The sequence below is a fragment of the Pinus tabuliformis genome, chromosome 6, assembly GCF_031772625.1.
Source record: "Pinus tabuliformis cultivar Carrire ecotype Pingquan chromosome 6, CPIR1, whole genome shotgun sequence".
Classification (NCBI taxonomy): domain Eukaryota; kingdom Viridiplantae; phylum Streptophyta; class Pinopsida; order Pinales; family Pinaceae; genus Pinus; species Pinus tabuliformis.
Window position 1 is genome coordinate 1,260,326,287 of NC_142292.1, and position 27,500 is coordinate 1,260,353,786.

General features: G+C 35.9%; 1 protein-coding gene and 1 pseudogene across 1 annotated transcript; both read right to left on the reverse strand.

Moving 5' to 3' along the window:
- Positions 1-7,668: 7,668 nt before the first annotated feature.
- LOC149263241 (bifunctional levopimaradiene synthase, chloroplastic-like) lies at positions 7,669-21,588 on the reverse strand (annotated as a pseudogene).
- Positions 21,313-26,937, reverse strand: LOC149263242 (bifunctional levopimaradiene synthase, chloroplastic-like). The gene is made up of 15 exons (XM_089387442.1): positions 26,733-26,937; positions 26,494-26,526; positions 26,043-26,125; positions 25,633-25,942; positions 25,295-25,478; positions 24,978-25,195; positions 24,767-24,887; positions 24,460-24,572; positions 24,125-24,354; positions 23,743-23,855; positions 23,545-23,643; positions 23,239-23,457; positions 22,586-22,724; positions 22,263-22,511; positions 21,313-22,011 (listed from the first exon to the last, which is right to left on the reverse strand). The coding sequence occupies exons 1-15, from the start codon at positions 26,884-26,886 to the stop codon at positions 21,700-21,702; spliced, it is 2,577 nt and encodes an 858-aa protein (XP_089243568.1). The 5' UTR covers positions 26,887-26,937; the 3' UTR covers positions 21,313-21,699.
- Positions 26,938-27,500: the final 563 nt, after the last annotated feature.

Genomic DNA, 27,500 nt, shown 5'->3' on the forward strand with positions numbered 1-27,500 from the left:
CTCAAGTTAAATCCATCAATTGGTATCAGAGCCACCCTTATGTAAGAACTGTCATCTCCCGTCATGTTTTCTGAGTTAATCTTGATTTTTATCAAATCCTGATATAATCGTTACGAATGAAGCCAAACTGATTTTTTTTTTTCGGTTTTGTATAACAGTCTAATGTTTTGAAAAGGATTTGGTATTTTATTTTCTGACTGACACGATGAGTCTATTTTATTCCAATTCTTGCTCCTTTTGACTGTAACTCCATGGAAAAATTCTGCCACGTCTTGGATTTCGCCACCACAGAGAACCTGCAGCTTCCCTTTATGAGGGCCATCTTTATCCGTTCACTGAACCATGATTGATCTGTTTACAAAGGCAGATCGGAGATCGGATTTCGATTTCATGAATTTTTTGAGCTTTACTTTTGTTCCGAAGCAGTTGTGGCCGATTGAACTGATTTAGACATTTTATTCCCCTTAGCAAGAAATATTTACGTTGTTTTTGTCGATAAGTTAAACTTTTAGCTCTTATCTGGGTATATTTTTAAGAAAACAACTTGCAAAATGTTACCGGAAACTACAACGAGAACAGTAAATATTAATATCCAAGGGTGCCATATGATTTCTGAACAACCTTTTCCATCCTTCTGTCTGCGGATTTTTTCTCAACTGTGGAATTAGCCTTGGCCAGGGTAATTTAATATTTATTTTATAGCGAATTATAGTTTGTGGAATTATTTTGGGTAGGGTAATGTAATATCTTTTTATATAGCGAGTTATCGTTTGAGATTCCGGTGGCTGCTGCAGCTATCGGCCGGTGGTGTGATGATGGAAAATTGAGATTTTTTGGTAAATCTATTAAGAGGCTTCCATGACAAGCAAGTCCAGGGCTGTTGAATTTGAAGTTGTTTAACTTGTTGAATTTGAAGTCGTTTAACTATTTTAGATTTTGAAGTTTTTGGTTAGAATATGGTGGAACAATTTTTATTTTTAATTATTTAAAAATTGTTTTTAATGTATAAATAAATGCAGTGCTCTAAAAATCTTTGAGACAGATGCAACATTTAGATTCAGTGCCCTAAGAAAATCTTTGAGACGCATGATTTGATAAGTATGCAAAGTTTACCAAAATAACTTGTAATGCCAACAAAATCTTGCCTAATTGCTGGCAAGTTTGACCCAAAAATATGCGCACAAAAATAAAAATAAAAAAAATTACACTAGAATGTTGACTTTACGTTGCAATGATTGAATCTCCATCAATGTGACTTGTATGTTGGAACAAACGATAAGAACTAAAGACATCAAATACACAAATGGGGTCTGTTTACAGACTAATTATTTAATTGATGGAGATTCCATAAATGTTTAAAAACTTTTGGCTATAAGGGCGAAAATATGGTAGAGTAATTGTAAGTAATTGTAAGTGATTGTAATTTAGGTTATAATAATTATAATTACTATAATTACTATATATACTATGCTATATTTAGGCTAATTATTAGGATTTAGATATTATTTAAAATTGGTATTAACACCAATTAAAGGGTATAATACTGAATTCTAAATTGATCACAATTATGGCATAAAAATTTGTATTAACGTTAATTACTGATATAATACCAAATTCGGATTTTATCACAATAATGCTAATTATGGCATAAAATTTGTATTAACGTTAATTATTAATATAATACTAAATTCGGATTTTATCACAATGATGCTAATCATGGCAACCATAAAATTATTTAGTATTCTCTAAATAAATTATTGAAGCATTTCTAAAAGGTAATCATTGTAGAAACTGTTAAAGTTTTACTAAAACCTAATAATTATTTTGATGAATATAGTTGACATATTAAATTTAAAAGAGTTATGAGATACTGTATTCTATATAGGACGAGTGGATTCTATAGGTACGTCCTAGATTAGGTTTTAGACATAATTTTGGAATCTAACTAAAGATGGTGTTTGGTATACATGTGTTGTTTTCGCATGAGTCAAGCATTGATGTTCGCAAACGAACCGCTCTCTGTAAGACGATTGCAAGGATGACTCATGACAAGTTGAAGTAACGTGCTGGCAATGGACGTGGGTGTTAGCTTTCCCAAAGGAGGGTTGGCGCCTGCTAAGTTGTTTGGTGCATAAGGGTTGCCTGAAGGTAATGATTGCACCCAAAGGTGTTTCATTACTGAATGGTGTTTTGGCTAAAGTTTTAATTGAGCAAATAGTTTTACACATGCCTTTAGATAGATTTTAGAATTATGATTAAATCGTGACGCATCGTATCTAAATTATTTCCTTGTTCTTGAATTTTTTCAGATCCAAACATAATGTTAAGTCTAAGTCAGATTAAGCCCCTCATGGGGAACAATTTCAAACAGTGGGAGGAAAAGCTGAAATTAGTCTTAGGGATCATGCAATTGGACACAGCACTGAGATTTGATCGCCCCAAGCCTAATAAAGAGAGTGAGGTAACTCCTCAAGAGAAGGCTGATATTGCTAGATGGGAGCATTCAGATCGCATGTGCATAATGGTGATGAAGCAAACGATCCATGAGACTTTTCGAGGCATCATACCTGATACAGAGACAGGCGCTATTGAATACCTTAAGGCCCTTGAAGAAAAATTCACAAAGAGTAAAAAGACTGATGTGAGTACACTCTTTGTGAAGTTGGCAACAATAAAATACAAGGGAAAAGAAGGGGTTAGAGAGCATGTTATTGAGATGACAAGACTTCAACATGCCTTGAAAGGGCATAATTATGACATCTCTGATGAGGTTCTCATTGAGTTCATTTTTCTGTCTCTCCCGTCTAACTTTAGTCAATTCAAGATGACTTATAATTGTCAAAAAGAGACGTGGACATTACCTGAGTTTGAGGCTCGGTTGGTGCAGGAGGAAGAGAGACAGAAAATGACTAAGGGAGAAAGTGCTCATGTAGTAACATCTAATCCTAAGGGTAAAGGCAAGAAGCGCAAGTTTACTGCCAAGGAAAAGGGACCTACCAAGGTAGCTGCAAACAATGCCGCGCAGAAAAGCAAAAAGGAAGATACTTCTGCGAAAGCAGGAGAAAGGAACTGTTTTTTCTGCAAAGTGCCAGGACATACAAAGAAATTCTGCACCAACTATCATGCATGGTTGGCAAAGAAAGGTATGTCTCTTGCTTTGGTTTGTTCTGAAGTTAATTTAAGTTCTGTATCTAGATATACTTGGTGGATAGATTCAGGTGCAATGACTAACATCAGTATGTCAATGCAGGGTTGCCTAAGCCATCGCAAGCCAAGTGAGGCAGAGCGCTACGTTTACGTAGGAAATGGCAATAAAGTAGAAGTGGAAAGCATAGGAAAATTTAGATTATTATGTAAGACAGGATTTTATTTAAGTTTTGATGCTTTAGTGGTTCCATCTTTCAGAAGGAACCTAATTTCTATATCTTATTTGGACAAAAATGGTTATGTATGTTCATTTGGTAATGGAAATTTCAGTTTGTGTCAAGATTCTAAGCTTCTTGCTTCTGGTATCCTGTCTTCTTATGATAATCTTTATTTTCTAGATATAGACACTTCACATTCAGAGGCATTGCATATAGATAATAGAAAACGTAAATTAACTTGCGAGAAATCTGCAACATTATGTCACAAGCGATTAGGACATATCTCTATGAAAAGGATAGAACGTCTTGTGTCTAATGAAATTCTCCAACCTTTAGATTTTACAAACTTAAGTGATTGTGTAAATTGTATAAAGGGAAAACAAACTAATAAACGTAAGTATGATGCAAAAAGGTGTAATGATGTCTTAGAATTGATTCATACGGATATCTGTGGTCCTTTTCCAAAGACTACAAGAAATGGTGACCGTTACTTTATCACATTCATAGATGATTATTCAAGATATGGTCATATTTACTTAATAAAAGAAAAGGCGGAAGCATTAGACGTGTTCATAAAGTTCAAAACGGAAGTTGAGTTACAACTTAACAAACGTATAAAGTCCATTCGTTCTGATCGTGGTGGTGAATACTACGGTCGTTATGATGGATCAGGAGAACAACGTCAAGGTCCCTTTGCAAAATACTTAGAGGAATGCGGAATTGTGCCTCAGTATACGTTGCCAGGTTCGCCTGCAATGAATGGTGTTGCTGAGCGACGAAATCGCACCCTTAAAGACATGGTGAGAAGTATGATTGCTCGTACAACTCTACCTGAGAATTTGTGGGGAGAAGCCTTAAAGACTGCAGCATACATACTTAATAGAGTGCCTACTAAAGCAGCTAACAAGACCCCTTACGAGTTATGGGTTGGGCACAAGCCTAGCTTGAATCATTTGAGAGTTTGGGGATGTCCATGTGAAGCTAGGCCTTATAAGCCAAGCAAAAAGAAACTGGACGAAAGAACCGTTAGTTGTTACTTTATAGGCTATTCTGAACGATCTAGGGGGTTCAAATTCTATAATCCAACAGAACATACAGTTTTCGAGTCAGGAAGTGCAAATTTTTTTGAGGATAATGAGTTTGTGGGGGGAGATATGACAAAAGATAGTATTTTTGAAGAAGAAGAGACGAATGCGAATGAGACTATGGACCAAAGTCCTAGTTTTGTTCAAATTCCGATTGCGTTTAGAAATACATCTTTTGACAATGTGCAAACTTCATCATCCCAAACAACTCAGTTAGAAACTCAACATGGAATAGAGAACACAAATGGACCTGAACCCAACCCAAACCCTCACATTGACATGACAAATGTTGATGGCCTAGGGCCTATGGGAGAGTCAGAAGTTGGTAATGATGTTCTTCCTCTTGTTGAAGATCAAGTTGTAAATGAACCTCAAGAAAATCTAGAGCCTGTGCCAATTAGGAGATCTACTAGAGAGAAAAGATCTACACAATCAAAGGATTATGCATATCTTCAAGAACATGAGTTTGACATTGGCATGTTTGAAAATGATCCTGTTAATATCAAACAAGCTGTGGAAAGCTCTAACTCTCAAATGTGGATTAATGCCATGAATGAAGAGATGAAATCTATGTATGACAATGACGTTTGGGATATCGTTCCGTTGCCTAAAGACAAGAAACCCGTTGGTTGCAAATGGATATTTAAGACTAAGCGGGATTCTAAAGGCAATGTTGAAAAATACAAGGCACGTCTTGTTGCGAAAGGTTTCACACAGAAAGAAGGCATTGATTATAAAGAGACTTTCTCTCCAGTTTCATCGAAAGACTCTTTAAGGATTATATTGGCGCTTGTAGCACATTATGATTTAGAACTTCATCAGATGGATGTAAAGACGGCGTTTCTCAATGGTGACATTGATGAAATGATCTATATGAAGCAGCCAGAAAACTTTGTATCAGGTGATGCAGGGTCTATGGTTTGCAGACTTAAGAAATCTATCTATGGGCTAAAACAAGCATCTCGGCAATGGTATTATAAGTTTCACCAAGTTATTAGCTCATTTGGTTTTGAGTCTAACATAGTAGATGAATGTATATACCTTAAGTTCTGTGGGAGTAAATTTATTTTCTTGGTTTTATATGTAGATGACATATTGCTTGCCAGTAACGATAAGAACATGTTGCATCAAACTAAGAATTTTTTATTTAAGAACTTTGAAATGAAAGATCTTGGTGATGCATCATTTGTTCTAGGGATTGAAATACTTAGAGATAGATCTCAAGGTATTCTGAGGTTATCCCAGAGGAACTATATCGATAAGATTCTAACAAGATTTGGCATGCAAAACAGCAAACCAGGAGATACCCCTATATCAAAAGGAGATAAGTTTAGTCTGAAACAATGTCCCCAAACTGACTTAGATAAAAACCTCATGAAAGATATTCCCTATGCCTCAGCCGTGGGTAGCATCATGTATGCACAAGTATGCACGCGTCCGGATATTGCATTCATTACCGGAATGCTAGGGAGATATTTGAGTAACCCAGGTATGGAACACTGGAAGGCAGCCAAGCGAGTGTTGAGATACCTAAAGAGAACAAGGGACTATATGCTCGCGTATCGGAGATCGGAACAGCTCGAGGTCATTGGATACACCGATTCTGATTTTGGAGGATGTGTCGACAGCATGAAATCAACATCAGGATACATCTTCATGATGGCAGGTGGTGCTGTGTCATGGAAGAGCACTAAACAGTCATTGGTAGCCTCCTCCACTATGGCAGCTGAATTTGTTGCATGTTTTGAAGCATCTAATCATGGCGTATGGCTGAAGAACTTCGTCACAAGTCTGAAAATTGTGGATTCTATTAAGAAACCACTCAAATTATTATGTGACAACAATTCAGCAGTGTTATACGCATCCAACAACCGAAGTTCGTCAAAGTCGAAGTACATTGACATTAAGTTTTTGGTTGTAAAAGAGAGAGTGCAAAATAATGAATTATGTATAAAACACATAGGTACAGACTCCATGATTGCGGATCCTCTTACTAAAGGATTACCACCCAAGAATTTTCACCAACATGTTGCTTGTATGGGTGTAATATCTGTTTAGGATAATTAGAAAAATGTGGGAGTCTGAATATGTTTTAAGTTCTGTTTTTTGATGTTCTATGTAATGCAATTGTAAACAATTTTGATGATATATACAAGTTGCATTCAGTTTCAGTTTCATTATTTCTTTCTTTAAAGTTTAAGTTTTTGGCCTCATACAGTAAAGTAAAGGTGACTCAATTAGAAATAGGCACGTCTAATCACACTTGCGTGTAATTTCTAAACTATATGTCCAAATCAGATTCATGTCATTCAGTTATGTTGGCAGCGTGATTTATGTCAGTTTAGTTGCGAATAAATGTGACAAATGTCGCTTAAGTCCTTTGTTAGCATAATTGATGGACAGAATTGTTTAAGAAATACGATAAGTAAAGACAGAAAAGTTGCATGCAATAAAGTTAAGTATATATAATCAAAAGGTTGCACTTGTCCATGTGGGAGATTGTTGGATTTAGAGACGTCTAATTACAATAATTGAGTTGGACATGCGTGCATTATGATTATGATGTCAAATACTATCAGCAAGATTACATTTATATGCCAAATAATGTGATTAATTAAGTCATGGCATTAAACGTATTTAAAATAAGGATTTGGATACAAATACATATAGAATAATGTTAATCAATTACAATTGTTAATGGACCGATTATAATTGATTAAAAATAATAGCAGTAATAAATTTGAGTTGAATAAGGAAATCAGAATCTATTCTAATTGATTGATTGATTGATTTCAATCAATCTGAAATTTCAGACAGACTTGTTTCAGCTAAATTTTAGGCTGCCCTAGGATTGGGGTTTTGCACTGCTATAAAAGGGCTGAGTCTCCAAGGCTTGCAATCACTCATAAAAGATTGTCTGCTCCATTGAAGACTGGAAGGATTGCAAGCTCTTGGAAGGATTCAAGAGCCAATAACTCAAGTCAAGACCAGGAGCCTTTGAGGATGGAAAGTAAGTTCCGCTGTGCATTAATTTCAATTTCTTACAAAGGAGTAGATCTTGATTGGGGTTTAAGGTAATTAGGAAAACCCTCTCAAGTTAAATCCATCAGACAACTCTGGGGCAAATACCATTGTCTAACAGCTTCTACGTAACAGCGTTATTATAACGTAACACACCGTAATGATCAAGCTTATATTCCTTCAACTAAGTATTGAATCTAGGCAACGAGTTGGAAGAGGCAGTTTTTGACATGCTCTTTAATTTCCATATTATTTGGAAGTGTCAAACAGTCTCCATCCATGTAAAACAACTGCGTTACTCTGGCCGAACCAAAAACTAGTCTCCCGCAACTGTCAGGTATTACATCTCTGTTGTTCACAAACTCCTTATTCAATTCATCAAGGGCGTTATCCATAACACTATGCACATGTTTCAGAGCTTATTCTTCAGATATCTCAGGATGGTCCTTCATGCAACACTCTATGGCAGAAGCCAACTCCCCTTGATTTCTCTCAGCCTGCATTTATATTTAACAGTACGGATTTCAGTATAAGAAACATTTAAACATTAGTAGCAATTAAAGGATATGAATGGTCTTATGTTTAATATATGTTAAATATACATGCATTAAATTAATTTAATGAGTAATAAAATCATTTGCAATAAGTTAATTTAATGGTTTCCTTTACTGTTTTTACAATTATATATTAAACACACATTATTTGCGGTAACAGTCAATTGAAAAAGCATTATTTTTATGGGAGGAATGAGATAAAAACAAAAATCAAGGATGAGGATTTTATCGTTTATATAGTATGGTGTCTGATATAAATAAAAAGTTTTCATTATATTTATTAATGGAAATAAGTTTATTTAAATTAATTTCATATTTATATTAATCAGCTTAAAATGTGTATATCAATTATATTAGTAAATGCTCATGTTAATTACAACAGATTTGAGTGAGGTGGATTTATTAATTATAGTTAATCAAAATTAATGAGATTCATCAAGATTAACAATGTAAACCTTAATCAAAATTATATTGTCTATTACATGGTATTTAATATATAAATTGTTGAATATGAAAAATAAATACTAAGTTTTGTTGTCATTAGTTAGACGCACTGTCGTGCCCAAGAGGTACAAAAATCTGGATTCTCGACCAAATTTAGAGAGTACATCATTTGTAAGAACCTCCCCAGTGAAAAGAGCACTTATAAGAACCATTGTTCCCATCGCTGCTGACACACTAGCATTTTCAATATATTCATCATAGGATGGTACGTATCTAGTTGCAGACCATTCTGCTTCTTTAGTATAAGCTGCTAGTTGGACCTCCCACTGACATATACCATATGAGTGAATCATGAATCTATAATCAATAAAAAAAACTACATAACCAAAAAATGATAAGAGACTTAATACATACAACTTTTTGAATGTAGCTTAGCACGTCACACCCTTGCTTCTTGCGTCCTTCTTCAGCGATTTCATTAAACGTATCGTAGAAACCCTTTAAACATGTTTTCATGTCCTGTGGCATTTGATCTACCAATGATAGATCCCATCCCATCTAAAAGGAAAGCCAATGAAGTAAGTATGTACTTAATAATCAAACCAATTGAAATTATGTAAAGCTAGGTATGGGAGGGAATCACACTCTATCATATGGAATTCTTAATCTCATATAATAGAGGGCTCACCTTTCTAAATCATATTTATAAGTTTGATGCATTGTGCATAGATGACCAATCATGGAAAAGTGCTAGGGACATTCAACTACCTGAGGGGAGGGAATGGGAAGATTATATCACCAACTTGAGAAACAAGGCATCTCAATAAATGATAAGAGGGACCAAATTTCAAGGGGGGGGGGGCTTGAAAAAGGGGCATCCTTCCATAAAAGAGATATACAACTACATCCCTAGGGAGGAATTGGGACAGAAGGGGGACTCCTGGATTCATAAAATTTGGAAAGGGGATAACCCCAACAAAATCAAGTGTTCCAGCTAGGTGGCTATAAAGGGGATATGCCTACTCTGTAAGGTAAGTAGTGAGGATAATGCACATTTATTTCTGGGATGGTTGTTTGGGAAGGGATAATGGACTCCTTTGGCATCATGCAGATGGATCAATTCACTACATTAAGAAGTTGCATATGGAAGTGGATTAAAACTCATGACAAATTTTGTTTTCTCCCTCTATATCTCATATGGATCATTTGGAGGAGCAAGAATGCACTCATATTTGAGAACAGGAATCTGATAGTTAGGGAGGACGTAATAGAAACAGTGACCTATTTCTTGGAGATAGGACCAGCTCAAATTGCAAGCAAGCAAAGAAGAATCATTTAGAAAAACATATGGCATACACTCCCACTGGGATTCTTCAATGGTGCTTGCAGTGGGAGGAAATGTGGATGTGGGGTTTACATAGTCATTGAGTGGGGAAAAAGCTATCATTTTTGGTGGGAAGGAGGACAGGGCACGAACAATAAGGTAGAGATAGTGGTGCTATGGGGAGTGTTGATAGCAGGGAAATGGTTAGGGGGGAGTTTTGATAGCACGGAAATGGTTGGGATTGGAGAAACTACAGGTCTATAGGGATGCAAAAGGCATTACCTACTCGGCTAAGGGTCTGAATAATTTCAACTCTCTGATCTTGAATAATTGGATGAAGCCCATCAAGACTATGGTGAGCACATACCAACTCATCAACATTGATCACATATATTAGAGTCAGTATTTTCATACTGTCACAAATGATCAAATATGCTCTTATAAAGTGGTATTAGGGTGTCAAAGTCAATTTTTTTCATTTCAGTGAGTCTTCAAGTAAAAATTTGGTCACTAGGTATCAGGTCTAGGATTTGTTTTCACTCCTTCCAAAGTCTTCCAAGTATTGGTTCATGTCACCATTCAGCTGAGTGTACCATCATTCAAAGAGTTGTCATCATTATTTCAGGTTCCAATGGGTCATTTTACACCTTGTTTGTGCTTCAACTGTGGTTAGGTAAGGCTCATTTCCCTCTCCCAGGGTTTTGAAGGTAATTTTTCTTGGATGGTCAAATCATCGACAAAACTTGTATCCTGATGCTCATACACCTTCCCCTATCCTTAATATACCTTCTTAAACACTTCCCATCACTGATATCCCTCAAATTCATCATTTTCCCACAAACCCTAACCTATTGCTACAATTTGACACTTTGCTACGTTAGGCCTATGTTTTTCCCTTTTGGACCCCTTCCCCTCACTCAATCCTTGAACTTCCACTTTCCCCTGCTTCTTAACATCCCTCCCTACTTCACAAAATTTTCTCAAGAATTTAGAAGCCCCTCATCCCCTTCATTTCCCTTCATTTCTACAAATCCCTTGTTCCACATATTGAGATAGGTTTTATTCAAATGATGTTTCTGAGCAAGAAAAGATGAATTTGACAAAAGTGAGAGAGGCTTTTGTCCATCATAGACCCAAGAAGAAAAAACTCCTTCTTTGTTTACACAGGTGTCATGGTTTTGGAGAAATGTCAAAACTACAGGTGTCATAGGAGAGTTACTGCACTTCTGGAGTGACCTTCGGTAAACCAAGTTTTATCCTAGCTGGAGTGTCCAAATGACTTGCTTGATGGGTCAAATGATAACTAGACACAAAGGGCTTTCCAATGAGCTATCATGAGTGCAATTTGGAGTTGAGGAATACCTCCAAAAGTTGACTGCAACAACACTCTGTATTTTAGCAGCCTCATTCTGCACATTTTGACTAGTCTTGGGAGATTGAGCTTTTGACAGGCAAATGAGCTCCAAATTGAAAAATTCAAAATTTTGTAGAAAGAAGATAGGACAAGCTTTCCAACAAGCTATCCCATGCCTAATTTTGACACTAAGAAGGCAGTCAAAAGTTGTTTTGAAGTGGCGTTGCGCATAGAGACTGAGCGCTGCGTGTAGGCGAGTTTTGGCAGTGTAAAAAACAACTGCGCTGCGCGTTCAGAAGGGCACTGTGTGTTGAGCCAACAAGGGCCAAAAAGCCTCCAGCTACCTAAAAACATCAAAAATCACCCTCTCTTCCCTCAAGCAAGTAAGTTTCCTCACCGTACTTCATCATTGGTTTGTAATTGAAGTTTTTAAAGGTAATTTACAATGGCAAAAGTGAAACCCTAGATTCTTCCTTAATTATACCCTAGAAACCCTAACCCCCATTATTTCTCCCATCACCTATCACTAAAGCCCTGAAACCCTCCCCTATATCACTCCATAACATTTTATATTCCTTTGTCCTTCATCCCACAAGCTATACTTCAAAAAAGGACCCAAGCCCCTCTCCCTCATTTTCATGATTCATACCGTCCCATTCATTTCCTAGCCCACCAAATACCTCACAAGGTCATCTCCCATTCCCTTATTCCTAATCACTCTTGCTCACTCCCTTCATCCCTTTCTAGGAGTGCACAGCCTAAAAATTTGCAAACATGGACAGAAAAGACAGAGACTATGAGGAGGAGGAAAACATTGGCAGTGACAGTTCAACAGAGAGACCTAGGCATCAGAGAAAACCACACAAGGGAGGAAAAATTATCAGGGAAGAGCCATCAAACCTCAGAGAGTTTGAGGCCTCTCATTTGGCTGTCACTTGTTTCAGGCATCTAGGGTGATATGAATTCTGTGAGCAGGTAGAGAGATTTCAACACCACCCTGAGCTCACCAGGCTTTTTGTAGCCAATCTCCGGGACAACAAGGTGACTCTTGTTGGGGTGACGTATACAGTTTCACCCTCCATTATTGCGGATGCAACCAGGATTCCAAATGTAGGGGAGAAGTGGTGTAAGACACAGGACCTGGATGAACACTATTATGAGCCTTACATCAAACCCAGGTACAGAAATGAAGCAAAAAGGATTTTTCCGTTTAGGTTCCTTGAAGATAAGTATGCCCCCATGATGAAAATCATCATGAAATATTTCACTTGTGATGGCAGATTTTCCAGACTGTACACCTATCACATCAGGCTTCTCATGCATTTTACCAAGGTGAGGATGTTAAACCTCCCTTATTTCTTGTTCAAGAATATTGAGAAGATGGCCCACTTTGTGCAGAAAAAGCCATACCCGCAGTAGATGAGTAGTCTTTATCATTATTCCCTAATGAAGATGATTGTGCTTCATCATCTTAACCTCCTCAACATCTCCTGTGAGACATTTATTGCTCATGACATCTTCAGGGGTCCTCAAATTCCTCCACCAATGTCCCAAGAATCAGGAGGACCTTCTAGTAGTGCTCAGGTGAAGACAGATGAGAAGGCCAAAGAGACTAGAGCTACTGAGGTGCCCAGGACCTACATGACATACCAGAGGGGCACAAAAAGATTGTTTGCAGTTGATAGGCAAGTGCTTGCTCCACAGGATGTGGAAGGGACTTTGCCTTCTTCATCAACTCATAGGCAAATTCTTGCTCCATAGGATGTGGAAGGGGCTTTGCCTTCTTCCTCAACACAGCAGGAACAGGTGCAACATCTGTACAAAGGGAAAGAAAAGATGCCAGGGGAAAGTTTTGATGATGAGGAGGAAGAGAGAGACTTTGATTTGACAGAGCATGATGAGCTGGAGCAGCATTATACTCATCATGGCATGGAGAATTGACTTAGAGGCTCAGGATGAAGAAATAATAAATGACATCATCATACAGGAAAAGGAGGCTTAAGTCCAAGCATTGATGGACAATTTGGAGAGAACCAAGTATGTCATCACATATTTGGAACAAGAGAACAAGAGGTTGAGTGACAAGCAGGTCATCATGGAGCTGGAACTTCTCAAGATAAAACAACAAGGTGACAAGGGTGAATCAGTTATGTAAAAGGAAGAGGCACCAGTCACTTTGACTCCTATTGAGAAGGAAATTGAGGATGATAGAGAGATTTGGCTTGAAAGAGTCAATTTTCACCTAGAGAAGTTGTTGCAGAAGGCCAATAGGGACAACCAGATGATCAGGCACATGGCCTACCTCTACAGGACCCGAAACAAAATTTGCAACATGAGGGTCAAACAGATGAAAGCTAGGCTAAGGCGGGCTCTAAATGGAAAAAAAGAGGAGGATAGGCTTAGGTTGCTTGTTGAAGCTTCCCTAGCTCATCAATATGCTTGATGATGGTGCCACTCACCACCAATTTTGGTCAGGTTTGGAGGAGATTTTGTTTTTTGCAAATTTTGGAAATTGCACACAGAGAAATCCGGCTCAATGCGCAACGCCACCGATGCTGCGCTTTTTTTAAGGACACCCAATGGAAAAATGGATTGCATTTTTGGATTCAGAGCAATGCGTACATGCACCCTATGGATTTGCTAAGTTTTTGGAGCAGAATTGGTCCACCAGAAAATAAAAAAACACCCTAAAAATGACTTTTCTGCCACTTTTTAGACACACAGAAGTAGTCTTGGGAGAATAAAATTTTGAGGGGTCAAATAAGCTTTGAATTAATAAATTCCAAGTGTTTTGGAAATTAGACTTGAATAGCTTTCCAATGAGCTATCATGAGCTTAATTTGGATGCCGGGAAGGCCTCCAAAAGGCACCTGAATGTGGCGCTGCGCGTTGGACTAGTGGCACTGCGCACAAGGCAAATTTTTCACAGGATGGCTATTTTTCTGTGTTTTGACTGTGTTCATGGATTTTCTCTCATGGAGTATGTTTTACTATTGTAAATGATGACTTAGCTTGTAAATATGATGGATAACTAGTAGTAGAGGGTAGATTCATTAGATTAAAAGTCAATTTGAGCTCAAATGAATCAGTTTTTCACTTTTAGAGGCAAGTTGTTAAGATGCCTATATTCCAGTTTCTTGTTCAGTGTTAGATTAGCTCCTCATCTTAGGGATTCGACCCCTGAGGATGGGAGGAGGTTGAAATAATGCCTATATCTTCTTCTTCTTTCTCATTGTAAAGGGTTGGACTCAACTTGATGCTTATGCCTTGATTGTACATCATTTTGTAGCAGTTTAGCAGGAGATTAATAAAAATTGCAGCTATTTATTTGGGATCCATGTGGTATGAAGTTTAGTTCAGTTTCTTCTCTTGTGATCATATGTTAGAATGTTTTGTGTACTTCATTAATCATTTCATTGCTTCTAAGTGAATGTTTTCAAGTTGATAGGCAGCATTCATAACATCACTTCTCTACTTTGGGGAAATTTTCACCATTATATGTTTTCTATAGTCTAGGAAGGATCCATGGTAATCACATGCTCTTCCTAGCTCCTCACCAGTCTTAAAACACTTCACCCATCAAGCCCTAGAGTGCTAAGCCTTATACCTACCTTGCCCCATTGAACACCCTGCAATTTTGACCTAATTCCCTAGCCCTAACTGTCTGGCTCCTCTTGATCTAGCAAAACCCCTTCAAAATCAAATCAAACCTTGTGCTACTATACCTAGCCTAATATCATTTTCCTAATCCAGTCATCTTGGCTGAGATCCTTACGGAAAGAGCCCTCTCCCGGCCTAGTAGGGCTAGCTACTTGGATAAGCGTTGTTTGTGGTTACCCTAGCATTGCCTTCTTTTAGCCCTGAGGTTCAATTCAAGTGATAACAACATATATAGAGAAAGAACTGGACTGCAGATTTACTTTCCAAAATGGGCATTGGGAAAGATCGTGGTAAGTTTTTTTTTACAGCATTTGAACATGGGGTTAAGATAAATGCTGGAAGTATCAACTCCTCAAAGAGTTAGAAGTAAATGCAGGGAATGAAAGACAAAAAGGTTTTTCTTACTGTAAGAGGATGAACACATTCTGAGTTTTCACTTTATCATAAAAGATATTTGGACTAAGTATGTTGGATAGTGAACTAAAACAGTTAGGATTATAAAACTAGAAATTAAGGTTAGCAGGAAAGAGACCTCACTATCTTTTTGGAGGTAATGTATGCTGAAGAAACAAACTGTAATAAAAAACATGACATATGTACTATCTGTTTTATTTTTAATACAAAACCTTTTTTTTATTTAAAAAAAAAGCTACTTAGACTGTAAATGGGTATCCTTGTGCAATGGATTGCAGGGCTGGAAAATATCTTGGAATCTAATTGTTAGGAGAGATCAGAACTAGATAAATATGTTAGAATCTCACTGTCACCAAAAATCAGAATTAGATATTTTCAAATCTATAAAGATAGATTGGTTTAGTTGCTACGAGTTTTATGGTTTAATTTGGAACATGAATATGTATGCCTGAAAACTGTTCCAGACACTTTCGTTAAAAAAATAGGAATAAAAAAGTTAGTTCGAATCAACTAAAAATTTACCTTTTCACAGATTCTGTAAACAGGTTAAGATTGTCTAAAGTTTCATGCTTGTCATAAAGATCATCTAATATGACGGTGAAAATAGCAGTTTTTGTGTAAACGGCTCTGCAGGTAGCAAACTCTGGCTCAAACAAAAAGGACGCTGCTGAGAAATATATTTCGGCCACACGTTCCTGATCAGTGAAGCCGAGCTCTGAGAAACCCGATGAATTCCATCACCTTTGAACAGTGAAAAATATATTGTTAGCTTTCAGTAAGGAAGATAGACTTAATATCAATGAAATGTAAAGGTGGAGTAATTAGTAGCACCTCCGAATATCCTGAAGCTCTTGTCTGTGTAAAGCTTGCAGTCGATTGAAATCCAATTTTGCTAATTCCAAATATTTTTTGTTGAAAACATTTGGCATCCTGGAAGATGGAGTTACAGAGGGAAGTAAATATTAATGGAGGTTTTATACAAATAAAAACTATTTTAAGACATTGCTGTTGTTTAATAATTTATTTCTTACCGTTTTTTTCGGTTACATAAAGGAGTTGACACAGTATCTTTATTCTTCTCCATAATACTAATTGGAAAAACGGAAAAACTCAATCATACGATCTTGAAAGTTAAATTTACTAAGTGGTTTTATGAATCTTACATATACAAAATTTTCCCGACCCAGAAATCCTTTGGTCCATAATTTTCAACATAGCTTCTAGCCTCCAGCCTTGGCATACTTCTATGCTAGGGATATTTGAGTGAATACTCCACCTGGAGAAAAAATTATGAAAGATCGATTGAATATATTAAACTGTAAATTGAAATAATGGTTTTTAAAATCTAATTTAATCAACAAAAAGAGAATTCAACTGTTTGAACTTGCACCTACTGACCAAATCCTTGAAATGTTTCCAAAATCTGGAATGATTAGAATAGTCAACAATATTCTGACCAAATCCTTGAAATATTTCCAAAACCTGGAATGATTAATAGCCAACAATATTATGTGCCTACCTCTCCCCGAAGATTCTTTTTAATAGCCCATTTGTCAAAGGAATCCACATACTCCAAAGCATGCTTCAGATACCTTTCCGTATAGAGTTTTGCTTCCTTCATGATCGTTTCTCACGGAAGTGCAACGTGTGAATAAGGATTGACATTTAACATGTCTGTAACTCCTCTCTGTGATTGACCCAAGAAGAAAAAGAACTCTCCATTCTCATCTCTAAAATTTTTTAGAACATCTGCCAAAAATGTTGGTTGTATAGTTCAACAGCCTGAATGAATTCAAAAACAAGGCCATTGGCACAATTCCCAGCAAAATATAATAGCTCTCTACACCAACATTTTACCTGAGGATACATTGTATCCATGCAGTCTCAAGATTCGAAGGCCCATGGCTGTATCGTCGATACACGGACAGCATTCTCCCTCCCCCATCCAATGCCTCTAATTTCGTCCCAGTGGCGGCACAACAATTTCAATCCGGATGATGACTCATATTTGCTACTCGAAAACTTCGTGTGAAAATATTTAAATATAATGAGTCAGTACATCACCGAGGCTTTCAACTTTCAAAAAATTTCATATATAATAATAATTACCATGAGCTGATCAACACCTGAACCTGTAAGCATAATCCAACGCGTCCTTGATCTCCTCTTTGAAATGGCGATCAATCCCTAGCCTCTCAACAGTATCAACGGACCACAGACGTTCAAATAGATCAACCAGATATTGACAAGGCACTGCAATAACAAATTTTCCACAAATCAATTCTATGCAATTTTCAATTTGAAACATAATAATTTTTAGAGGTTCATTTTTACAAATTGTTGAGAAATTTGGCTCATTTTACAGGAGTGTATAATATGGAAGGTTGTTAGTCTTTCATCAAAATTGAAATTAAATAACTATAAAAAAACATTTAAATAATAATTGGATCTCTCAACTCATATTACATCTGTATTTAGAATAGATCTCTCGACTCATATTAGATCCTTATTTAAAATAAATCTATACTGATATATAAAAAAAAAGACTTCATGAAATTATAACAGTATACCATGGTTGCCAAATTTGTTCAAGACGAAATTCAAGAATTCCAAGCATTTTTTATTCAAATAATTTTTTTCAGCAAGAAAAATAGTCTATTTTATATTATGTTAAAACAATACATAATTATGAAGGATAAATCGTCTTCATAAGCCCTTTGGAATCCACAACATAACTACATGGGGTAGAAAATATTCTACATACATACAACTGAACTATAGATTACAATTTGCAACAATTGTGGAACTACGATTTCTCTGTCATAAGTACAAATATATCACAGAATTGTCAAAGAGACTCTAAGCTATAGATATGTCCTAAGACATTTACATATCCTGTAATTCAGTGTACAATTGGCATTCCTCATGTGTTTTGTTTACAGTAGCTGAACCAAAATTTGTATAAAATTTTAAACAAAAACAAAAAAAAAACAGGGTTTTTTTGTTCAAATTATAACAGTATACCATGGTTGCTGAATTTGTTCAAGAAGAAATTCAAGAATTCCAAACATTTTTTGTTCCCAGTATGCATGAACACAACAGCCGTAGATGCCGGCAAGCCCAGAAATGATCCATCCCTAGATTGAAGTTTCATTATTTTCTCCCACTCTACTATTTCTTGCAGTCCTTCCAAAGAATACAGTAACGTCGTTGGAAAGGTATAGAGAAGATTAGTAGGAAGCCTAATCCAAACACCACCAAGGTAAAAGGTAAAGTTAATGAGTTAGTTATCACTTTAACTAGAGATCATGGCATGGAAAATTTATCAATGACAGAGGAGATTCTAACCTTTCAAGCTTAGCTTCCCGTTTTTCAATGATTTGCTTGATGAAAGGCAGTTCATAAGGCAGATCCAGACCTAAGGCTTTAGCTTCTTTTAGCATTGCAGGAAATACTTTTTCTTGAGGAGAGCATGAAGGAAGAGAGATAGAAGGGGGGGAGAGGGGGAGAGAAGGGGGAGAGAGGGAGCTAGGGAGAGGAAGAGGGAGGGAGAGATAGATAGATATGGAGAAAGAGTGTGAATGTTTTGGGGTGATACAAAAAGACAAGAGAGTCAGAGGGAGATAGAGATATAGATGGAAGGTGAAGAGAGGGAAGAAGATCTATATATATATATATATATATATATATATATATATATATATATAGAGAGAGAGAGAGAGAGAGAGAGAGAGAGAGCATGTGTGTTGGGGGGGATGGGGGGGGATGAGATAGAGAGACAAAGAAGGAGAGATGGAGTGAGCTATAGATATAGATGGTGGGGGGGAGAGTGAAGAATATTTCTTGCACTAGATGCATTGATTTCAGTGTAGATGGTGATTTCTAATCCTATTTTATTGCTTGCACCGAAGGAGATAAACTAAATTAGAGGGGAGAGGAGGAATGAAGAGAGAGTGATGGAGAGGAGTGAGAGAGGGTGAGAATGTTGAGAGAGAGAGAGAGAGAGAGAGAGAGAGAGAGAGATGGAGGGGGAGAGAGGAGGAGGGAGAAATTGACAAGGTTAGAGGGCAGAGAGAGAGAGAGAGGGATAGAGAGGAAGAATGAGAGAGAGGAGGAGAGAAGGAGGGAGAGAGAGGAGGAGAGAGGCAGGGATAAAGAGATGGAGTTGGAAGGGGAGAGAGGGAGGGAAGAGGAAAGACATAGAAAGAGAGAAGTGGAGAGAGAGAGAGAGAGGGAGTGACAAGGGAGAGATGTAGAGAGTGTGTGTATGTTTGGGGGTGACATAGAGAGAAAAAGACAGAGAGATGGACGGAGATATAGATATAGATAGAGAGGGGAGAGAGGGAAGAATATTTCTTACACTAGATGCATTGATTTTAACATATATCATGATTTCTAATATTATTTGATTGCTTGCACTAGATGCATTGATTTCAGTGTAGATGTTGATTTTTAATGATATTTGATTGCTTGCACTAGATGCATTGGCTTCATTGTAGATGTTTATTTATAATCCTATTTGATTCCTTACACTAGATGCATTGATTTTAATGTAGATGTTTTCTAATTTTATTTGATTGCTTGCACTAAATGCATTGATTTCAGTGTAGATGATTATTTATAATCCTATTTGATTCCTTGTACTATATGCATTGATTTCATTATAGATGGTGGTCTATAATCCTATTTGATTTCTTGCACTAGATGCATTGATTTCAATGTAGATGTTGATTCCTAATGATATTTGATTTTTTTAGATGCATTGATTTCAGTGTAAACGTGATTTTTAATACTATTTGATTGCTTGCACTAGACGCATTGATTTTAGTGTATATGTTTTCTAATTCTATTTGATTTCTTCCACTAGATGCATTGATTTTAGTGTAGATGTTGATTTATAATTATATTTGATTGTTGGCACTAGATGTATTGATTCCAGTGTAGACGCCGATTTTTTATTATATTTGATTTCTTAGACTAGATGCATTGATTTCCGCGTAGATGTTGATTTCTAATCCTATTTGATTTCTCGCATTAAATGCATTGGTTTCAGTGTAGATTTTTTCTTCTAATCATAGGTGATTGCTTGCATTAGATGCATTGATTTCAGTTCAGATGTTTTTTTCTAATCATATTTGATTGCTTGCATTAGATGCATTGATTTTAGTGTAGATGTTTTTTCTAATCATATTTGATTGCTTGCATTGGATGCATTGATTTCAGTGTAGATGTCGATTCTTGATTTGAAGTAACTCGATGTATGATGGTACATTAATTTATAAGTGATTTGATTAACATTGTGATTGATTTTAGTTTAAGCACAAAAATAATTAACAATGTGCATTGATTTTTGTGTTATAGTAATTCAACCTATTAATATTGGAGAGCAAGGGATAAAAGGTAAGATGTTTACTACAATAGCTTGAGTTAAAGGTTTGATTGGTTTATGATTTCAACTACACTTTTCATATAATCGATATGAAAATATGTCAAAACTAACAAGGGTGACAATAAGAATAGTAGAAGAAAATAGTTGAGATTGATCACAATGAAGAATATTTATAATTGACCACATTCTTATTATTCACATTTTTTTCATTTAACACTATTACATTGTCACTTTGCATTCAAAAGTTTTATTTCTTTATTTTTCATAATTAAAGTTATTAACAATCTTAATCATCTCAATAGATTGAGATAGCACAACAAATTTAAAATTAAAACTACTCTTCAAGATATATTTAGTAATACTTGGATGGACACTATTAAGAACTAAGTAGTTGTGAAAAACGATGATACCTAAAATTAAATGAAATAGACGTGCAGTATCAATCCTCCTGCAAGCTATTGACAAGTTTGTATTCCTTTTTCATCACCAAGTAGTTACTAATAGACAATTACATACACATATAGAAATATACCACAAAAATTGTAACATTCACAAATATTACCATCCAAATCAAAACACATAAACACACAAACCACCCAAAGTATCCAAACACAGACACACACAAAACACTCAAAACATCCAAACACAAATTTAGAAACCATTCAAGGTAAACACAATAGACTAAATTAAAGAACATAATCATTGGTCATTTCAGGCAAAGAAAACATAATGTAAATTTTAAAGTATGAAGTTTATCTCAAACATATACATAATAATGATAATATAAAATTATGACATTGCTGCCCTCATTTGGAAGCAACCTAGATCCATCTAACTCCGGATTGATCATGCCTGTCGATGGATGATAGATCCGAAATTAAATGGATCAATACTGTTATATTATCTAAATATACTTGGATGTCATAAAATACTGAGTCTGAGTCGTTTGATGGCAATGTCTCTTGCGGAGCCCCTCATGGCTAGTGGTAAAGAAACAAGACAACTCTAACAAATACTAATACCAGGCAACAACTTCTATGCTTGCGTTAATATAATGTTAACACACTGTCATGAAGAGCCTTAAATTGATCAAGAATTGAATCTAGCTACAACCGGTTTGAAGAGGCAGTTTTTGACATGCTCCTTAATTTCCATATTATGTGAAAGTATCAGACCGTCTCCATCCATGTAAAAGAACTGCATTATTCTTGCTGTTTCGAAAACCAGTCTCCTGCAATTGTCGGGTACATCTTTGTTGTTCACAAACTCTCTATTCAACTCATCGAGGGCGTTATCCATGACACTATACACATGTTTCAAAGCTTTTTCTTCAGATATCTCAGGATGTTCCTTCATGTAATAGTGTAGGGCAGAAGCCACCTCGCCTTGACCTCTCTCAACCTGTATTTACATTTACCAACGATTTAAATATTAGAAACATTTAAACATAAGTGGCAATTAAAGGATATGAAGGCTAATATATGATAAATATTAAAACCCATGTAATAAATTAATTTAATAAGTTGGTAAGCACAAATACACATTATTATTATTATTCTCATACCAAGAATAAAATTAAAAAACAATAAAGCAATGATTTTCCTATAACATGGTGTGTTTAATGTAAATTGTTGACTATGGAAAATAAATACCTGATAAGTTTTGGTGTCATTCACCAAAAGCCCTGTCAAGCCCAAGAGGTACAGAAATCTAGATTCACGACCAAATTTGGAGAGTACATCATCTGTAAGAATCTCCCCACTGAAAAGAGCACTAATGAGAACCACTGTTCCCAACGCTATTGACACGCTCGCGTTCTCTATATATTCATCATAGGATGGCACATATCTAGTTGCAGACCATTCTGCTTCTTTAGTATACGCAGCTAACTGCACCTCCCACTGCCATATACCATATCAGTGTAATCAATACAAAACTACATAACTAGAAAAATTATGTGAGACTTAATACATACAACTTCTTGAATGTAGCGTAGCACGTCACACCCCTGCGTCTTACGTCCTTCTTCAGCGATTTCGTTAAAGGTATCGTAGAAACCCTTGAAACATGTCTTCATATCTTGTGGCATTTCATCTACTAGTGACAAATCCCATCTAAAAACAAAGCCAATGAAATACGTATGTACTTAATTCTCGTAGGTTAATATATACAATCTAAAAAACAAAGCCAATGAAGTACGTATGTACTTAATTCTTGTAGGTTAATATTAGGAAATATTGAAATATATACCATCTAAATAAAGATGTCTTTTTCAAGAATATTAAAATATATGTTTGTAGATTTTAATGATTAAACTAGTGCAAATACAAAATGATAAACTGAGTCATAACTTCAGATGAAAAAGAAAAACATAAAAATATCTCTATCTTTATAATTTTAACAATCAGATCAATTAATAAATTAGGATGAAAAAGACAAAATACATCCATCTTTATAATAATCAAACAATTGAAATTCCAAATTTTAAAGTACGTATAAAGATTCGTGAGAACCTGGTGACTGTAAGATTCTCGGATATTGGGATATTCTCGAATCTAAATTTACAAGTATAAAGATGCTTATTTTCATAGAATATCTTTTCTTTTTCAAGTAAACCAAACCGTTTACCTTTTGACAGATTCTGTAAACAGGTTGAGATTGTCTAATGTTCCATGCTTGTCATAAAGATCATCTAATATGACGGTGAAAATAGCAGTTTTTGTGTAAACGGCTCTGCAGGTAGCAAACTCTGGCTCAAACAAAAAAGACGCTGCTGAGAAATATATTTCAGCCACACGTTCCCCATGAGTGAAGCCGAGCTCTGAGAAACCCGATGAATTCCACCACCTTTGAACAGTGCAAAATATATTGTTAGCTTTTGGTAAGGAAGATAGACTTAATATCAATGAAATGCAAATGTGGAGTAAGTAGCACCTCCGAATATCTTGAAGCTCTTGTCTGTGTAAAGCTTGCAGTCGATTGAAATCCAATTCTGCTAATTCCAAATATTTGTCGTTGGAAATGTTTGGCATCCTGGTAGAGGGTGTTACAGAGGGAAGTAAACCAATGGAGGTTTTATAGAGGCAAAAACTAAAAAACTCAATCATACGATCTTGAAAGTTAAAATCTTACGTGTACAAAATTTTCCCGACCCAGACATCATTTGGTCCATAATTTTCAACGTAGATCCTAGCCTCCAGCCTTGGGATACTTCTATGCCACGGATATTTGAGTGCATACTCCACCTGGAGAAAAGTTATCAAATACCAATGATAAAAAGGGCTTATGAATTAATTAATCTATATATATATAATTTTGATATATTTTTAAAATACTCAGTAATCTATATATATATATATAATTTTGATATATTTTTAAAATATTCATAATAATCATTAATTAATTATAATCTTTAAAATATAATTAATTATAATTTTGAGATATTCTAATTTAAAATATTTCCAAAATCTGGAATGATTAGGATAGCACATAAAGAGGCAGCAATATTATGTACCTCTCCCCGAATATTCTTTTTAAGAGCCCATTTGTCAAAGGCACCCACATCCTCCAGAGCATGCCTCAGATACCTTTCGGTACAGAGTTTTGCTTCCTCCATGATGGTTTCTCCCGGAAATGCAACGTGTGAACAACGATTGACATTTAACATGTCTGTAACTCCTCTCTGTGTTTGACCCAAGAAGCAAAAGAACTCCCCATTCTCATCTCTAAAAGTTTTTAAAACATCTGCCAAAAATGTTGGTTGCAGAGTTCAACAAACTGAATGAATTCAAAAACAGGGCCATTGGCACAATTCCCAGCAAAATATAACTCTTTACACCATCAATTTACCTGAGGATACATTGTATCCATGCAGTCTCAAGATTCGAAGGCCCATGGCTGTATCATCGATATCAGGGACAGGATTCTCTCTCGCCCATCCAATTCCTCTTTCGTCCCAGTGGCTGCACAACAATTTCAGATATAATAATTATGAATAGTAGTTGGTTTGAAATATATCAAATAAACTGATATGTGATTAATCCTAAAAATGATCGTAATATTTATCAAATAAAATGATATGTGATTAATCCGAAAAATTATCACAAGAAACAAAAATAATTCGCGGAAGTTTTTAGAATGCCCAGAAACATAATACCCATAAACATAATCCAATGCGTCCTTGATCTCCTCTTTGAAATGGCGATCGATCCCTAGCCTCTCAACAGTATCAACGGCCCACAGACGTTCAAATAGATCAAGCGGATAGTGACAAGGAACTGCAATAACAAATTCTTCATTCTTAGCATTTTTCACAAATTATATAAAAAGAAAAGGGCCTTCCTGAAATCATATTGTCATCTTGATACCATGGTTTCCGAATTTCTTCAAGACAAAATTCAAGAATTCCAAGCATTTTTTGTTCCCTGTACGCATGAACACAGCCGCTGTAGATGCCGGCGAGCTGAGAAATGATCCATCCTTGGATTGAAGTTTCATTATTTTCTCCCACTCTACTATTTCTTGCAGGCCTTCCAAAGAATACAGTAACGTTGTTGGAAAGGCATAGAGAAGATTAGTAGGAAGCCTGATCCAAACACCACCAAGGTAAAGTTAATCAGTTAGTTATCACTTTAACTAGAGATCATGGCATGGCAAATTTATCAATGACAGATGAGATTCTAACCTTTCAAGCTTAGCCTCCCGCTTTTCAATGATTTGCTTGATGAAAGGAAATTCATAAGGCAGATCCAGACCTAAGGCTTTAGCTTCTTTTAGCATTGCAGGAAATACTATTTCAAATCCACTTGGCCTGTGGCTATCAGCCTCCTCCTCTATTTTTCCAGCTTGTGTCTTGAAAAATTCAATCCCTGAAATATGTACAAGTTAAAAACTCTTCACAGGAGAGAATATACCATAATTTTGTCACTGTATGAAAACAAGGTAAGGGCAATGCTGATATCGACATATTTCTACTTCAATCCGTCAATCAGTCACAAGGGCTTTGATCGATGCAGTACAAACCTTTTTTTACTTGTGAGTCTCCAGTCTGCCATATAGTAAGAGTAATAATAGATGCAAGAGTAGCTAGTATTCTGTCATATGACAAGAAGTAGAATTCTTCACCCCAAGAACCATCTTTCAACTGATTTTGAAGAATCCAATCAAGTGTTTCAGGAAACTGAGGCTTCTCAGAGCCATCAACTGCTGGAATCCTTGCTACCCAAGCAGTATCATATGCAGAGGGATTAACTTCCCCATAGCCCATAGATCTAAACATATTCTTAATCTCTGATATTAATATCTCGATACGCTTCTCGTCTGATGGTGAAACCTATAATTATTTCACGTCATCAATTATAATAATGGAGGCGGAGCTGCTACAGTACTGATGTGCATTAATCAATCGACAGGCACTGACATTACTTACTAACCTTGTGAGATGGCATTAGAGATTCGATAACATGATCCTTCCATAAACCTGGAGGATATTCTCGTTTCACCAGTAGTGTAGGATCTGAAGGTATCCAACAAAAACAGTCAGGGATCACGAGATTATAAACATTTAAATTGAAAAATTATTTCCAGATCCATCACATAGGTATTTGGTTGTAGAAATTTGGAATTTGACATATCTCTTTTCTTAAATATAGATCACACTTCGTGGTTCGAAAGGTAAATAACAAAATACCTGAATGACATATTATATGTTAGATCCGGAATCATCGATAACAAAATAACTAAATGATGAGTCGATAACAAAATAGCTAGACCGAAAGTAATTCTCAACATAAATCAAATCGCAGTCTTATTAAAAATTAAATTATTTTCTACCAAATGATATAGCAGATTTTTCAGTAGACTGGTAAGTGAGGGAGGCTGTACCTTCCCCAACACAAGCAACAATCTTTCTTGAACCTGCATATCAAGATACATTAATCAGTTGAGCTGAAATTAATGTGATATAAAAATAACCATAGTAGTTATAGTGGAAATTATCTAGTGTCCTTTATTCCCAACGAAAACAGGAAAAATAGATTATCATTCTTCATTTAAATGTAGAATGATAAAATAAAAAAAAGGAACTATATCTCAGAAAAACACAATAGAAATTATATAGTCACCTTTAGTACCCCATCGTTGGTACAGGTTTCTCCGTTTGCCAGCACTAGTTCCTGCATTAAGCGAGCTATGGAAATGTGGAATGCACTGTCTGTTACAATGGTGGTGAGGTCCAGTATGAATGTGGGATGACAATGAAGAGCAAGGCAAGGCCATCTTCCTAAATGCAACACCAGTTGCAGAGATATTGAACTCAATCAGATGATATGTCACCTCATAAGAATTTCTTATAAATAAATAGTAGTGGCCTACGTACAGTTATCTTCCCACAAAGGTCAATAGATTCCCATAATTTGTCGGATCTACAGATCCTTAAGTTTGTCACTTGTTAATAGTATTACTTGGACGGTTGGACATTCATAATACATCAAATCAATGGCGTGGCGGGCTAGAGTGAAACAACTTTTGAGAATTTGTGACTGTATACATAAATGCTGAGCGGTTCATTCCTTTGTACAACTTAATTTGTTGTCGCTCTGCGCTACAAATTTACCTTACTTCAAAATGAAGCCAAAATTACCTTACTTCAAAATGAAGCCAAAATGGATATTTTTGCAATTAAGGTCAAGATAGGTCGTTTTAACTTTCTACGATGCAAATGGCACTCAAATGTCCCCTGATATTTACAATGGCATAAAACATTATTAAATCATGGCTGCCTAGAAATTATCATAGTTTATAATGTCCCCTGATATTTCATAGTTTATTGATATGAAATATTTAATTTTCTTAATAGAAATTATATTTTATCATTTGTACCACCTATTTCT